The 15,599-nt window shown below is 41.8% G+C and overlaps 1 protein-coding gene across 3 annotated transcripts; it reads left to right on the top strand.

Annotated features, from left to right (window-relative positions):
• Positions 1–159: 159 nt before the first annotated feature.
• Positions 160–13,831, top strand: LOC126990994 (alkylated DNA repair protein alkB homolog 8-like). Of its 3 annotated transcripts, none has more exons than XM_050849643.1 (11): positions 160–300; positions 3,002–3,147; positions 4,106–4,340; positions 4,640–4,777; positions 4,906–5,103; positions 5,889–6,090; positions 7,647–7,831; positions 9,547–9,710; positions 10,131–10,220; positions 10,440–10,589; positions 10,709–13,831. In XM_050849643.1, the coding sequence occupies exons 2-11, from the start codon at positions 3,037–3,039 to the stop codon at positions 11,357–11,359; spliced, it is 2,124 nt and encodes a 707-aa protein (XP_050705600.1). In that variant the 5' UTR covers positions 160–300; positions 3,002–3,036; the 3' UTR covers positions 11,360–13,831. The 3 variants fall into 3 exon arrangements, with proteins under 3 accessions (XP_050705600.1, XP_050705598.1, XP_050705599.1); XM_050849641.1 differs by having other exon boundaries at positions 7,647–7,840; XM_050849642.1 differs by having other exon boundaries at positions 218–300; positions 2,988–3,147; positions 7,647–7,840.
• The last annotated feature ends 1,768 nt before the right edge of the window (positions 13,832–15,599 follow it).

Here is a 15,599-nt window from a genome sequence, read left to right as displayed (position 1 = left end):
TGAGATGGGACGTGAAGTGAATGGGAGGACTGGAAGGGATCGAGTGGAGTGGATGGAGAGACGAATGGACGAGTGATTGAGACAGTGAAAAAGTTCTTGGAGAGCATGTGGCGTGCAAAATCTAGGCAATGATATCTTGCCCCGAGTAGTTGAACACCGACCTTCTGTATAATTATGTTTTGCTTTCCTTCGCAGGAGCTGCCGATACAAAGGCCTGTCAGGGCTGGGGAGAAATCTCACGCCACCTGTGACATCAAGATCAAGATCAGACGGAGGGAGGACAGCAGCTGAGTGTTGGACGTAAGTATTTTCTCTATAAAGCAGCCCCACGCCTTTGTCCCGGCGGTTGTGTTCGCTAGAGTTTAACAGGAGTAGTTTCTTGATCATATTAGCAGCTTTAGGGGGAAATATCGTTGTCAAGTTGGTTGGTTTCTTTGTTATTAGCTTTGAAACATACCCTTTAATTTTTGCTGGAATGTCTTTTACACTAAATACAAGGAAGATAATTTATTAGGGAGACAATACGAGAGGCTGAAGTTAACATGTGTACTCAGTGTAATTCCTATGTCTGAATCACCATGGATACCCTTTTTTAATATTTCATGTATGATATGTACCCCATGACCTTACAGGCTATGCACATAGTAAGGTTCTAATATATCTTCATTTCTGCTGTTCTGTAAATATAACCTACCGCACCTATTATAAGTGGTTCTAAAGAAGAGCCTGGTCCCTGGTGAAGACTTAGCAAGCGTGTAATTTTATCAACCCCTTTGCTGCTAAACCTAACCATCTCTTTCTTCAGACACAAATTTAGGACACCCTCAGCCTTGATCACTTTGTTTTCTTTATATTACAGCAAGGCAGACAGCTCAAGGACAATTAACCAATGTACCCCAGTAATTCTGCTTCTGTTTCTTCGGATACCCCAATGTACCACAATAATTCTGCTTCTGGGGCGGAATTCACAAACATACTCACTAACTACGAACTAACATAACTACGCACTATTGATTTAGTGACCGACGTTAGCGTCAGATTCACGAAGCAAACCTTAGATGGTAGTTAGAGGCGCGCTAAGTCAGTGAGGCCGCTGATTGGTTGATGACATCATTGGCCTTGCAGCGAATTGCAAGCACGTTTACAGAACCGTCAGCCAATCCTAGGGAGCCCCCTCCAGCTGCTGGTTCAAGAAACCCATTCTCTTTTCCCATTTTTCTTCCTTTTAAGGCAAACTGTACTAAATCGTAATCTACGAATTTAATTATTTCGTTGTTTGCTGCACATTTACGTCTAGGTAACTTTGCTGTTCGATGTCTTGTTACCTATGAACATGCTTAAGATGAAGAAAAAGAAGATATGGAGGAGATTGAGGCAGGAAGAAAACAAATAGAAATATGGGACAGATATCGAGGCAGACAGGAACAAAAGATGGAAGGAAGAAACGAGGGAAAATTAATACTGTCTTTGCCATATCTGCAGCCCAACTCACGGGCCAGCTGTCACCCGACAAAGGTCCATGGTCCTTCCACGGAGGGACAAATCTAGAGATGGATGGATGAATGGATGAGGAGGTAGGAAGATGAAGGAGGAGGGAGGTCTGGCAATCCCCTGGCTGTGCGTCGGTGTTGCCATACCGCCCACACTTATCATATACCTCTCTAAGGGTGTATATCTCATCATTTTATAAAGAAATGGGCTTCCTCTACTCGCAAAGTTATATTTCAAGTTGAAAAACGCGATTTATAAGCATTTATACGTAAATATGATAATATTGTTAGCGTTTACTACACCCCCGAAGCAGTAGTTAATTAACAACATATTTAGCGTCACACAGAGCACAGTAAAGCTTTGTAAATCCGCGCGCTAACCCGTGACGTCATCGATTAGTTGGTAGTTATTACCACGCGAGCTTTGTGAATCTCAGTGTTCTCAAAACTACGCACTATGGGCCCAAAACTATGAACTAAGCCTTTGTGAATTCGGGCCCTGCTTCTTGTGATACCCTAATGTACCCCAGTAATTCTGCTTCTGCTTCTTCCAATACCCCAATGTACCTCAATAATTCTGCTTCTGCTTCTTCTGATACCCCAGTGTACCCCAATAATTCTGCTTTTGCTTATAATAAATATTTGTAACTTCACTTGCTCAATGGCATAAATTTTTTTAATTCTGTCAGTTTTTATGTGACAAAGAAACAACAAAAGAGCCTGCTAAGCTCTGCTCAAACAAAAAGAATAAGTGGCCTGGTTCATTGTTTACTGAGAACGTTATCCTGGAATATAGCAAAGGAGTTTTAAGGAATGGGTGGTATCAGGATGGACAGATGGATAGATATTTCTTTGTTGTGTGAATCTTTCTTTGCTGTACCATACCAAAAACATCGACCCAAGAGACAGATTTCTGGTTGCTATCCTCGAAATTTGATTGACCACTAGGGTGAGAAGTATATAGCCAACAACTTATATGTCTTTTGGCACCCTTGCATATGCTGATTAGGATACCAAGAAGGATCAGCCTAATTATGATGAAGGATGTACGTATTGCATAATGTATATCCAACTTCAACACATGACCTGCAAATTACATATTGAACTTAGGTTAGGGTAAGTTTAGGGTATCTTCAAACATGATACTGATAGCCAGCACCTTATGGTATAAATCAACAAAGAATGACCTCACTTTGTTTTATAGGAAGTCTCATTAGTAAGGATGCATGTATGAATTTTCTGAGTCAGGACCTATAGTAACTGTTTGATGTTTTGTTAGGTTAAGTTTAGGGTATCTTCAAACACATAATAGCCAGCACCTTATGGTATAAATCAAGAAAGAATGACCTCACTTTGTTGTATAGGAAGTCTCATTAGTAAGCAAGCATATATGAATTTTCTGAGTCAAGACCTATAGTACCGGTAGCTGTTTTGTGTTTTGTTAGGTCAGTTTAGGATGGTTTTGGAAAGAGAGTTCATTGTAATACAATATTCCAGTTGTTCTTTTTCAGTCCAGAAAAGATTTTTGTTTGCATGGTTTCTGAGGATGGAGGGCTGCAGACGGGACTGGAACAAGGTAAAGAAGAAAATAACAAGATGTATCGCTATCCTCCAGAGGGACCTCCCAGATATCTACACTTCAGAGCACCCAACCAAGGTGAGGGAGAGCTCAGGTCACAGCAGGATGGGAGTATGTCTGCACCCTAGTCGATAGGAAAGAGTTTTTGCATTGCAGGCATACGTGTCCAGGTGTTAGCATTATTAATGGTTGATGCGCGCATATTGAACTTGGGTTAGGTTAAAACACATAGCCAGCACCTTATGGTATAAATTAACAAAGAATGACCTCACTTAGTTGTATAGAAAGTCTCATTAGTAAGGAAGTAAAAATGAATTATCTGAGTCAAGACCTATAGTAACTATTTGAGGTTTGGTTAGGTTAAGTTTAGTGTATCTTAAAACACATGATAACCAGCACCTTATGGTATAAATCAAGAAAGGATAACCTCACTTTGTTGTATAGAAAGTCTCATTATTAATGAAACATATATGAATTTTCTGAGTCAAGACCTATAGTAACCGTTTAGGTTTTGTTAGGTTAGGTTAAGTTTAGGTATCTTCATACACATGATAGCCAGCCCCATATGGTATGAATCAACAAAAAATGACCTCACTTTGTTGTATTGACAGTTTCATTAGTAAGGAAGCACTCATGAATTTTCTGATTTAAGACCTATAGATATCTGTTGGAGATGTAGGTTGGTCACTCATACCAGTAAGCTTTTTTTTAACCCATCCAAAACTTAGCCAGATAGTGGAAGAATGGCTTATATGTCAGAGGTGCAATCATTATATATATATATATATATATATATATATATATATATATATATATATATATATATATATATATATATATATATATATATATATATATATATATATATATATTATATTTGGTCATTAATGCACCAAGGAAATGTATTTGCTTCTACTTCCTTTAATCTCGATGTCTCTTCAACACTATGGTTTCATCACCCCATGAGGAAGGATGTTACATAGGTTGCCATCAGTCTTGCTCACTCATTCATTGCCTCCCCATGTCCCTCTTCCAGCACATCTTCATAGGCAATGCAGGACTGACCACAAATGCAGATGAATCTTCCTTGGTGGAGCTGATCACGTCTGTTGGGTGCGGCCTGGAGGCCCTCACGCTGCTGCCAGGGAAGCAGTACAGCTTTGCCTCCTTCACCACCCCTGAGCAGGCCAGGACAGTGATAGTGGCAGCTCATGGCCATCTGGCTGTGCGTGGCTCCACCTCCCCCGTGTACATGGCTTATGTGGACAAAGGTGAGGACCAATACCACATGCACACAGGAGCTGAAAAGTAACACTAGCACATTTTCTTGCCCAGGCACTCAAGGCACCACATGAAGCTGTTTGCTTTATAACAAGACAAATCAAATTAAAATGCTAGAACATATAAAGATTACTGTGCTGTAGAGTTCTCTTACTAACCTTCCAGAACTGTCTTGCTTTGGGCAGAACCCTTATAAAGAATACTGTACTGTAGAGTTCTCTTACTAACCTTCCAGAGCTGCCTTGCTTTGGTCAGAGACAAGGGCTAAGCTCCTATTGTTCCCCAACAGTACCTCTGGACCCATCACCCATCAAGTTCAGGTTCCCGCCGGGCCTGTCTGTAATAGAGGACTTCGTCTCCCCAAAGGAGGAGCTACAGCTGATGAACTTGGTGGACTGGGGAGCCACACCCTCTTGTACAGCTCAAGGTAGGCATGAGCCCTCCCTTTCTCCATCTCATGGGGCAGTTGTTTGGGGTCCGGTCATTATATGCATTGAAGTAACATCTGGTAACTTTGATCACACATCTAAGGCATACCTTCCCACCCGCCTCAAGGGAGCGTCATGAAGCACCGTCAGGTTCGTCACTTTGGGTACGAGTTCCAGTACAGCACCAACCGCGTGGACAAGGGGCGGCCGCTGGCCCAGGGGCTGCCCCCGGCCATTGACTACCTGCTGTGGAGGATTGTGGAGCGTGGCTGCATGCCGTCCGTACCCGACCAGCTCACCATCAACAGATACCTGCCCGGCCAGGGTAAGGAGAGGAAGGGCTCTGTATAATAACTCTTTGTAATAGCTCTTTATAATAGCGCTTTATAATAGTGAAACTTCTCAAACACTAAACAGTCGCATGAAAGGGTTGCTAATTATTGGTGCCTTTGTCTCATGGAGGGTTGATTAATAAATACTACCAATCCATTTAGAAGGAAATATTGCATAACAGCACAGGAATGTCACTTCCATGGTAACTAAATTTTGTTGATAGATATTCAGTGAAAATCAACATTACATGAGAGATGATGGATAATATGATTAGTTTATTTTTCCTATTTCCTCTCAACATCACTAACTATGGAGAGTATCAAGACACTTCTTCCTCTGAAATTGACCTCTCTTCTGGCCACTTGTTTTTTCTTTCATATCAGAGCAGTGCCTAGTGTTTTTTCTTGTTGTTTGTTTTGCCCCTGAGCTGCCTTTCTTGCTGTTAAAAAATTAATAAATCATCACCTTCGTAAACAAACCGCCAAAGTTATTTTTTTCTACTTTACAGGAAATCAGAAAAAAATGTCATTATCTCATTTGGCTAAAGATCTAGGCAGAAATGAAAAGGTCGATTCTAGAACAGTCAAACCCTGAATGACAAAGACAACTGTACAAAAATGGGCATCACATGTTGGAAAATTGATGTAGACAAAAACCTGAAAATCGCTGAAAACTGACTTAGGCAATTATTTTATGAGGGTGACGAAATAAAATTTACCATAGCTCTACAACATATAAGCATCCCGAGACTAATTCAGTACTCCCACCCCCTGGCAGGCATCCCCCCCCACGTTGACACCCACAGCTCCTTCACGGACGAGCTGCTCTCTCTCAGTCTGGGCGGCGGCGTCAACATGGACTTCCGGTACATTGGTGGCAGTGGAGGCAACGGAAACGGCGAGGGAAGCAAAGACAAGCCGCCTCATTATGTGGTGTACCTTCCCTCGAGGTCACTCTGTGTTATGACTGGCCCGGCACGGTGAGAATCGATTGCCGTTTCAAAATACTATAGTGGGGCATATGAGGCGTGTAGTATAAGACGTGCCACTTGCTGTTTTTATAGTTTTGAGCATATTGTGTTTTAATCCATCCGCTGCGATTAACACGGATTTGCCTTTCACTGGTTGCCTGGGCCGGTATAAATAAAGCTTTTCTGTTAGCCTTAACAATTTCTGCTAGTTAACAGTAAAACGCCAACAGGTATACACAAAGCAGAACTTGGCAACTGTTAGCTAGCAAACAGCTGTTTGTTAAGTTTCGGCTCAGGGGCATCAACTGTACTATACTCTCAACAATCTCAAGTGTTTATATGCATTAATCTGTTGATTTCAATGTCAATATTAATAAAAAAAAAAAACATGTTCGCCACCCGAGTCCTGTCATGAGTTTCCGTGGAATTACTGGCTGCAATAGATGTTTTCAACTTGTTTTTATCTTAGGTATTCTTTTGTCTCATGAAACTTCACCTTTCTCTCGCGCTGCTACAGTAGAAAACGGGAAATGTTTTAGCATTCACTAACATATTGTATCTATCCACGAGGAACTATATCATAATTTTCTTCGTAAATCCAACAAACACATCTATGTATCCGCACAAGCCTTAATTTCCTATCTTTCCTGATTAAAATGCTTTTTGAATTCAGAAAAATGGTCAACAAATAAGGAGGAGTTACAATAAGAACATAAGCCATCCTGCTAACAGCTGTTTGCTAAGCGGTAAAAGTGCTCCCTGCCTCTGTTACCCTAACAGTGCTGTTAAGGCCTTAACAAGCTTTGTGAATATCTGTTAGTGCTTAACAGAAAAATGTTACGGCTAACAGGAATATGTTAGTCTTAACAGCTGTTTGCTAGTGGTAACAAGATTTATGTATATGGGCCCTGGTAACTTATACTCCGAGGTCTTTCTCTGCTTCTGTGGTGGATAGTGGATTTTTTCCCATTTGGTATTGGTATGCTGGATATCCCCTCCCAAGGTGCATGACTTTACATTTTCCTTCAATGAATTGTAGCCGCCACTTTTTGTTCCATTCCTGTAGCTTGGTGATGTCTTCTTGTAGGAAATCTGCAGTCAAGGGGTTAAAGTGAAGCCAAGCTACACGTTCCACTCCAGCCGAGTTTGACAATAAGATCACGCAAATATAGGCCTTTGAATCACCCACTATAAGGTCGTTTTTACCTTAACTTGCCTCCCCACATTATGCAGTAAGATTTCAGTTACCAGATGCCGCCAAAAACAGAATATGCTGCCTTCATTGATCTGGTCGCCCCTGTTACGCTAAATGCCTCATATATACATGCTCAAATGAACATCCTCCTGTGCCTTTGTCATCCTTTAAGTGCTTGTTTCAGTGCAGGATTTACTTAGAAATTGACCTCGCGTTATTTTTCTTTTGTTGGAGAAGCGTCTAGCGAAATTTTTTGTAGGATATTCAGATATTCAAATCACACATTAGGTGGTCTATTCATAAACTTAGGTGCAACAACAAGGGTGAGGCATGACTCATAATTTCTACCTTCACTATTTTATCCACCAAGGTATGAGTGGTCGCATGGCATCTGTCCGCGCATGACAGACGTCGTGGCCAGCAGGAACAGCGCCACGGGGCTCCAGCTGCTGCCACGCCGGGAACGCATCTCCTTCACCTTCAGGAAGATCCGGCAGGGGGAGTGTACGTGCAACAACGCCAACATCTGCGACTCTTACAGCAAGAAACAGAAGAGTGAGTTTGGTGCGTGTTGTTGGTTTCTTGACCCCAGTACCTTGACCTTGACACCTCTCCTCCCGAAACTGACCTATTTTTCGGCCACTCCTCTTGACTTTCGTAGGAGCAGTGAGCAGCAGGCTTTTTTTTTTATATATATATTTTTTTTCATTAGTTTCCTTTTTTTTTTTTTTTCCCTTGAACTGTTTCCTCTATTGTAAAAAAAAAAAAAAAAGAAAGAACGAAAAGAGAAAGCAGTAGTTTTGGAAGGCTTCTGTGATGTGATTGGGAAAAACACTCTTGACAACCAGACTATCTTCTCTGTGTGAGCTTCAGCATTTAACATATATCATGAAATAGGATACTACGTACATACATTTTGATTCTGTTGTGATAACTAGGTTTAGTCAAGTCACCTTTCACTGCCAACATAGCACTGCCATCCTTTACAGTGTCATAGCTGGGCGTTATCGCGATAAGTTATCGCGATACTTTATCGCTGATAACAAAATCGGATTATCGACCATCTGCTACTTATTTAAATATATTTCAGTATCTTCGTTACTTTTGTAACCAAACTAGCGATAATCGCTACTTTTTTTCCGCCTCTCAGGAAAAAAATGTTGTCTCCCTACTGCGCATGCGTGGCCCGGTGTTGTATGAAAAAACTTCGGGGTATGAAATATCTTCGGTGATGAGATTTCATACTTAGGTCATGAAAATTAAAATACTAGGTTATTTTTTTTATGCTACTCAAAATTCAATATATCATAGAGAAAAATCATTTAACTTTGCATCAAAAATGATTATTCACTGCCTCAAATTTGATATTCCATATTCGTTTGTGAGCATGTCATGGTATTGAAGGCACCCGCTGTTGTGTTATATGGTGTCCCATCGTCAAAAGCTTGTGTACAAACACTGGTCTCTCGTGAACTGCGCATGCTCAGACCATTAAGTGTAGACCTGTACAGTCTCACAATGCTTTTTTAACACATTAAGAGTTGCTGGAAAGCTGAATCAAACATACAGTACCACCATCCTCGCTGTTTATAGAACGACACTCTGTACATATAAATACAACTCGTACAGAGTGTCGTCCTAGAAACAGCGAGGATGTGATAGTTGTACTATATGTCTGATTCAGCCTTCCACCAACTCTTAATTACGGTTTAAAAGCTTTGTGAGACTGTACAGGTTCACGCTTGCTGGTCTGAGCATGCACCGTTCACTGAGACCAATGTTTGTAAACAATTTTGACGGTGGGGACGCCAAATAACACACCAGTTCAAACATTTCTAGTATTAATGTCCATATATGCGTGTCAACGTGTGGTTTTAAGGTTTTGTAAGTTTCCTAAAATACAGATAATGAAAATTTGAATTCATCAATGTTGTTCTATCTGAAATATCAATATAGTATCGTTTTCGCCTATCGGACTTATCGCTAGCTAGTATCGGAATTGTGGATTTATATCAGGTATCGGTTATCGGTTATCGCCTATATTTTTGTCTCTAGTTAACGAATATCGGTTATCGCCGTTAAGGTTTTTCATTATCAGTTATTGGTTATCGGGAATAAGGTTTTCTGTTATCCTGCCCAGCTATGTACAGTGTAGCCTACAGTCTTTTTAGCATTTTTATACCAGTCATTTGTAGAAATACTTGCCAAAATTGAATTAATCACTGACAAGAGCCTGAAACGTTTGGCAATATGAGTCTTCTTTTTGCCAGGCTGCAGTAAGGGAGAGAGCAAGGGCTGCCCCACTACCCCTGGCGAGGCACCCACTGACAGGTCTGCCGCACGCCTGGAAAAGGAACACGTCTTGGAGGTGTATGACCAGATAGCGGAGCACTTCAGCGTCACGCGCCACAAGCCTTGGCCGCAGGTGCTGGAGGTGAGGAAGAAAGCCAGAGGAAGCCTACATGGATGACTAGTGTAAAGTGTAGGAACAGAGCCAGAGAAAGAATATAGGGTGGATTATAGGAACAGAGGCAGAGAAAATATATCAATGACTAGTTTGAATTGTAGGAACAGAGCCAGAGAAGGAATACTGATGACTGGAGTAGATTATAGGAACAGGGCCAGAGAAAGAATACATGGATGACTAGAGTGAATTATAGAAACAGGGGCAGAGAAAATATAATGATGACCTGTTTGAGTTGTAGGAACAGAGCCAGAGAAAGAATACTGATGACTAGGGTGTAGGAAAAGAACCAGAGAAAGAGTACATTGATGATTGCGATGACTTTCTTATATACACATAGAGATATTGAAGTCACTTTGGAATGTATATCCATGTGTTGTATCTTTGCAGTTTGTATTGTCGCTGCCTCTGGGGTCCATGCTGCTGGATGTTGGGTGTGGCAATGGCAAGTACATGGGCCACAACAAGCAGGTGTTCCAGGTAAGACTGTAGAAAGGTCACACTTCATGCTTTGTCACTTCTCTCACCTTCAGTTTGTGGCCATGCAATGTGAGAGAAGGAGGAAGCATTATGGTTATCAGTCAACTGTGTCCTCTGCAACCTAAGTCTACAGTTATTTTATGTTGTGAATATTTTCATTTTAGAGTTTAACAATTCCTGTATGCATGTAAAGTTCCTGTATCTGTCTTGTCCCTCCAGGCTGGTTGTGATACGAGCTTTGAGCTGATGAAGATCTGCAATGGGCGGGGTTTTGAAGTCTTGACGTGTAACTGCTTGCACTTGCCGTACCGTGACTCAATATTTGATGCCGTCGTGTGCATCGCCGTCATTCATCACCTGGCAACTGAGGTAAGAATTCAATATTTTAGATAATCATTTAAAACTCACTTGCCAATACTTGTGCACTCTGTGGCCTTGACAAATGTAACCATCTGTCTGGAGACATGTGTTGAGAGTGTTGCCCTCAGGGCCGGCGCCTGGCAGCTGTGAGGGAGATGGTGCGTGTTCTGAGTGTCGGGGGCCGCGGCCTGATCTACGTGTGGGCCATGGAGCAGCGGCATGGGGACAAGAAGTCAACCTACCTCAAGCAAAACAAGGAAGACATTGCCAAGGATGATAACAATGAGGAAAGTATGTCCTCCAACAAGCCTCAAGACAGAGCTGATGCGGGCAAAACGGGCGCTGCCTCCCTCCCTGTCCACGTGAACCGCACAGAGTTTGTGCAGCAAGACATGCTGGTGCCCTGGAAGCTGAAGCCTCCCAGGAAGTATGAGGCAAAGTGTGAGAGAAGGAGGTGTGACCGAGGCTGTGGTGTGAGTCACAGCTGCAGAAACAAAAAGGCTCAAGACACCTGTGACCCGGGCGTAGACACACTGCAGATAACAAGCAATTGTGGCGTTCTGGCAGCACAGGAGAACGTGCGCTGCGATAACTGTCACTCCAAATCCAGGAAAAAAGCTGCCTGTGCTGAGAACAGAGCTGATCAAGTCTTCCACAGATACTATCATGTCTTCAAGCAGGGAGAGCTGGAGCTACTGTGCAGTCAACTCAATGTAAGAATTACTAAGTCTTTTTATGATGAAGGGAATTGGTGTGTGATCTTCCAGAAAGTAAGTTGAAATAAACTCTTTAGTATTGCAGTAATTAACGTTTTACAATGTCAAACAACTCTAGTGTAGTAATGAATAGTGAAACTTCAAGTGAGAGAAAGAGGTAACTGATAGTTGTCTGGGGTGCAGCACACAGGGAACAGTGGTGCAGTGGGGGAAGGCATCATGGCAGGGCCAGAATAGTGCAGCCAAGAGCCTCTCAAAGTTTGTCATTTTTATTTGCCTGTTACTCAGCAACCAACCTTATGATTTCTTTCATTTTGCTGGCAAAAGGTGAAGAAATCTATATATTATCAGAAAAAGTATATAATTTACACCCAGTGAGCTCATATAATGACCCTTCAATGAGGCTATGCATCTGTTTAAAACATTCTTTGTCTCCATCGTGACAATTTTCAGACTAATTTATCCAGTTAAGCAACACTGTGATGTTCACAGCAACCACACAATCCTGTGGAGATTCAAGGGACACAGAAGCTGGAGAGTCACATCATTGGTCAATACACTGATCCTTCCCCCACTGCCTCACATGTTTGATAAGGTACTGATGGAGATTTGTTATGGTGATCTACTCCTGAGGGTAGACATCACAAGAAATGCCATCATAGCTGTAGGAATTTAGTCAAATAGAAAAATCACATTAGCAATGTATTGATCACAATGCGCACTTGTCAACTTGAACAGTTTTAGAAGAGAAGAATAAATCTCAGGCTAATGCATGGCACCAACATGCTCTGGCTGATCTCAAAAGACAAAGGTAAGAGTCTGGCATAATACTGAACAGCCACATATATTTCTACTGACCATGAGGTGTGTCAGACACTGAACAGTATATATCATGGTCTTGCAAGGCTGCTTGGAAGAAGAAAACAGTGATCCAATAACACTGTCCATGCTCATATGAAAAGCTGAGGGACTGCTATAAGACAGACACTTAGGAGGAGATACACAACCTCAATAATGTGGTGTGCTTCAGGCCATAATAGAGCAAATGGCAGCTTCAAGGAATGGCACCACAAAGCAGCACTCGAGCGGTATCACTGTGTGGAAGTAAAGTGTTCTGAGGCACCGATAGAATCGCTCCGCAGAATAAAACTGGTGCAGTCCCGGCTCAACATAATGCCTTCAACTGTGAGCTTCAGCATTTAATATATATCATGAAATGGGATACTACGTACATACATTTTGATCCTGTTGTGATAACTAGGTTTAATCAACTCACCTTTCACTGCCAACACAGCACTGCCATCCTTGTACAGTGTAGCCTGAAGTCTTTTTAGCATTTTTATACCAGTCATTTGTAGAGATACTTGCCAAAACTGAATTAACCACTGACAAAGCAATGCAAGAATTGCAATCTCATGGCAACCTTGCAAAATGCTCAAGCCTGGTGACGCCAAGGCTGATGTGACTCCCGGCCCAGAGGGATTCCTGGCTGTGGACTTATTACTTATGGGAGAGTGAGGCCATTTGGTAACATTTCCATAGTGTTGTGTGTGTGTGTGTGGGGGGGGGGGGGGACCTCATTGGTGTATGCGTAGGGGACACGTTACAGGAATCATACCACTCCTGGCTGTGGATTTTGTATTACTTATGAGAGAGAGAGACAACTGATTAACGTTTCCGTAATATTGTGTATGTGTATGTGCGTGTGGTGACCTTGGTGTATGGTGAGGGAAGCTGCTTGAGTGCACAAGGTATATACAAGAGATCCCAAGTGTTTCTTGTTGGCTCATAGTGTTCTGGTGTCTGCTGCATGATGGGAAAGGTTAAGTTGGGGATGTAGGCCAAGCTGTGAGTCTCAGTAACCCTAGAGCCTGTGTGGGGCAAGGAACCATTACCCAGGACACAGGGCAAGGGTGAGATAGGGCTACTAATAATTACATTCCCCAAGTACCTATTTATTGACCAGCCCAAAAGGTAGGCTGGGTATTGACTGCCCTGGTTGGGATCAAACTTAGGCCTACAGACTCTTAGCTATAAAGGCATGATAATAGCTACACCAAAGAGGCACTGTGATGTATACCATTAGCTTTCTTTTTTATGAAGTGTGTGTGTGTGTGTGTGTGCGCAGAACTGATTCGTTATGCTACTCAGTATGTTGTTGTATATGTTGTCATGTTGCATATTTTAAGATTTCCAAACTTATGAACCCATTAATAAATATTGTTTGTCATCTGAGTGGTTGGTCACTATGCTCTAGTCATTTTAGGTTAGTCTAAATACATCTAATGTGTGTGTGTGTGTGTGTGTGTGTGTGTGTGTGTGTATGTATGTATGTGTGTGTGTGTAAGGAGAGAGAGAGAGAGAGATCATGCATAATGTTGTTGCATGACCCCTCTCTAGGTGTAGTAGACTGAATAGAAGAGGACTATTTCTGTTGCTTGTTATAATGTGGACAATAAATAAACCTTGGTGAGTAGCATGTCTTTATGAGGCGATCCTGTCTTGTCATAGAAGATTAAAGACATTCGTTGGATATTGAGATTCTTTCATTCTCAAACCATTACCACTATTATTATTATTAGTAGTAGTAGTAGTAGGTTTGAGACCACGAGGAGGCATCAAGGAAAATAGAAGTAAAAAAGGGTGGGGTGGGGGAGGTTCCCGTGGTACAGTGGTAGAGTTTCCGCCTTGCGCTCCGGTTAGGTGCTGGAGTGTATAGGTTCGAGTCCTATCCGGTGCCATTGGGAGTGGAAAGGTGGGCTCTTTCCGACACCCCCAGCCCCGTTGTTGGGCCTCCTCCACTTGAAACTGGGCATTGGGCATCCCTCTACCCGCCGTCTGGGTGGTTGCGCGGCATGCACCGCCTTCCTAAAAAAAAAAAAAAAAAAAAAAAAAATGATAGACCCAAACAGCCTTCTTGATGGGCACAGGCAGATACAGGGCGAAACTAAAAATAATTTAGTGGGTGGGCACTGCACTTTTTTTTTTATTATTGAGTTAGTCATCGCATATTAAAGATCTTACGTGTATAATGTATACTTGAATTGACACATTTCAGCTTCATGAGTGAAAAGTGAGGGGGATATATATATATATATATATATATATATATATATATATATATATATATATATATATATATATATATATATATATATATATATATATATCCCCCCGTCCCCCTCACAATCGACACCCATGAATTAGCAGGGTTATTACACAAGTGACAAGGCTTGTAATAATGTGTAGTAGACTGTAGGCTATAATTATAGCGAGCTGACTGACGAAAATCAAGGACACTAGCGAGTCACGTACACGTCTTTACTTGTACAACTGTAAACACCGTCTGAACAGTGAACAACACTCAGAAATCAGAATCTGGACATAATATAGAATGATCACCTTTATTCTGATTCATGCATACACATTATAATTATAGGTACACAACATAATAAGTGTTATCAGTGTGTAGAATATATCAATTACTATGCTTATTCACACTGCAGTCAATATGAGGCCCTCATCACACATTGCCTATCTAAATTCTAATGTGGCCCTGCCAACCAAAAAGGTTGAGCACCACTGCTCTACTCCACATCTGTTAGCTAGGTCTGTACTGTAGGTACACCCTGTCTTGCCACCTGATTCCCGCCATATACCTCAGCATTTTGCAATCACTTGCTCTCAATACCCGTATATATACAGGTTATTAGGGGAAAGATATGTGTTTCAGGTTTGTTGGAAGCATTCAGAAAGGTTTGTTTCAGGTTTGTTGGAAGCACTCACGAACGTTTGTAAAACGTTCTTTGAGCGATTTTTTGTTTACAAAAATGGTCGTTTTCAGGGCTCATTCACGATCATAGGTTTGCGCGCCCCCAGAAAACGTTTCACAAACTCACAGAACTTTTTCCGGTGTGTGTGTATTTACCTAGTTGTGAAACACAGGAAAAGAGCCGTACTAGCCTCGTGCTGTCCCGTCTCCATAACGTACGCTTATTATCCAGTTTGGCTTTAAATTCATGAATCGTTTTTGCACACAGTCTCCTTGTCAAGTCCGTTCCATGTTGTTATGCTTCTGTATGGAAAACTGTATTTCTTGATGTCTCTCCTACAGTCGTTCTTCTTCAATTTCTTACCATTGCCTCTTGTCACACTTCTGTCATGTTCCACTAGGTCTTCCCTGTCCAATTTCTCCAATCCCTCTTGCATCCTGTACAATGCTATTAGGTCCCCTCTCTCTCTTCTGCTCTCCAGTGTTGTTAGTCCCAATTTCTCCAGTCTTTCTTCATAAGTATGTTCTCTC

Source organism: Eriocheir sinensis, unplaced genomic scaffold (assembly GCF_024679095.1).
Source record: "Eriocheir sinensis breed Jianghai 21 unplaced genomic scaffold, ASM2467909v1 Scaffold23, whole genome shotgun sequence".
In the NCBI taxonomy this organism is placed as follows: Eukaryota; Metazoa; Arthropoda; class Malacostraca; order Decapoda; family Varunidae; genus Eriocheir; species Eriocheir sinensis.
Note: the sequence above shows the minus strand (reverse complement) of the source record. Positions and strands in the feature narration are given on the sequence as shown.

Bases quoted from the DNA above. Each gene is read 5' to 3' on its own strand.
- LOC126990994 (XM_050849641.1), top strand. From the start codon at position 3,037: ATGGAGGGCTGCAGACGGGACTGGAACAAGGTAAAGAAGAAAATAACA. The intron at 7,841-9,546 runs GTGCGTGTTGTT...TCTTTTTGCCAG, and splicing joins GAAACAGAAGAGTGAGTTTG to GCTGCAGTAAGGGAGAGAGC. The intron at 9,711-10,130 runs GTGAGGAAGAAA...GTATCTTTGCAG, and splicing joins CTTGGCCGCAGGTGCTGGAG to TTTGTATTGTCGCTGCCTCT.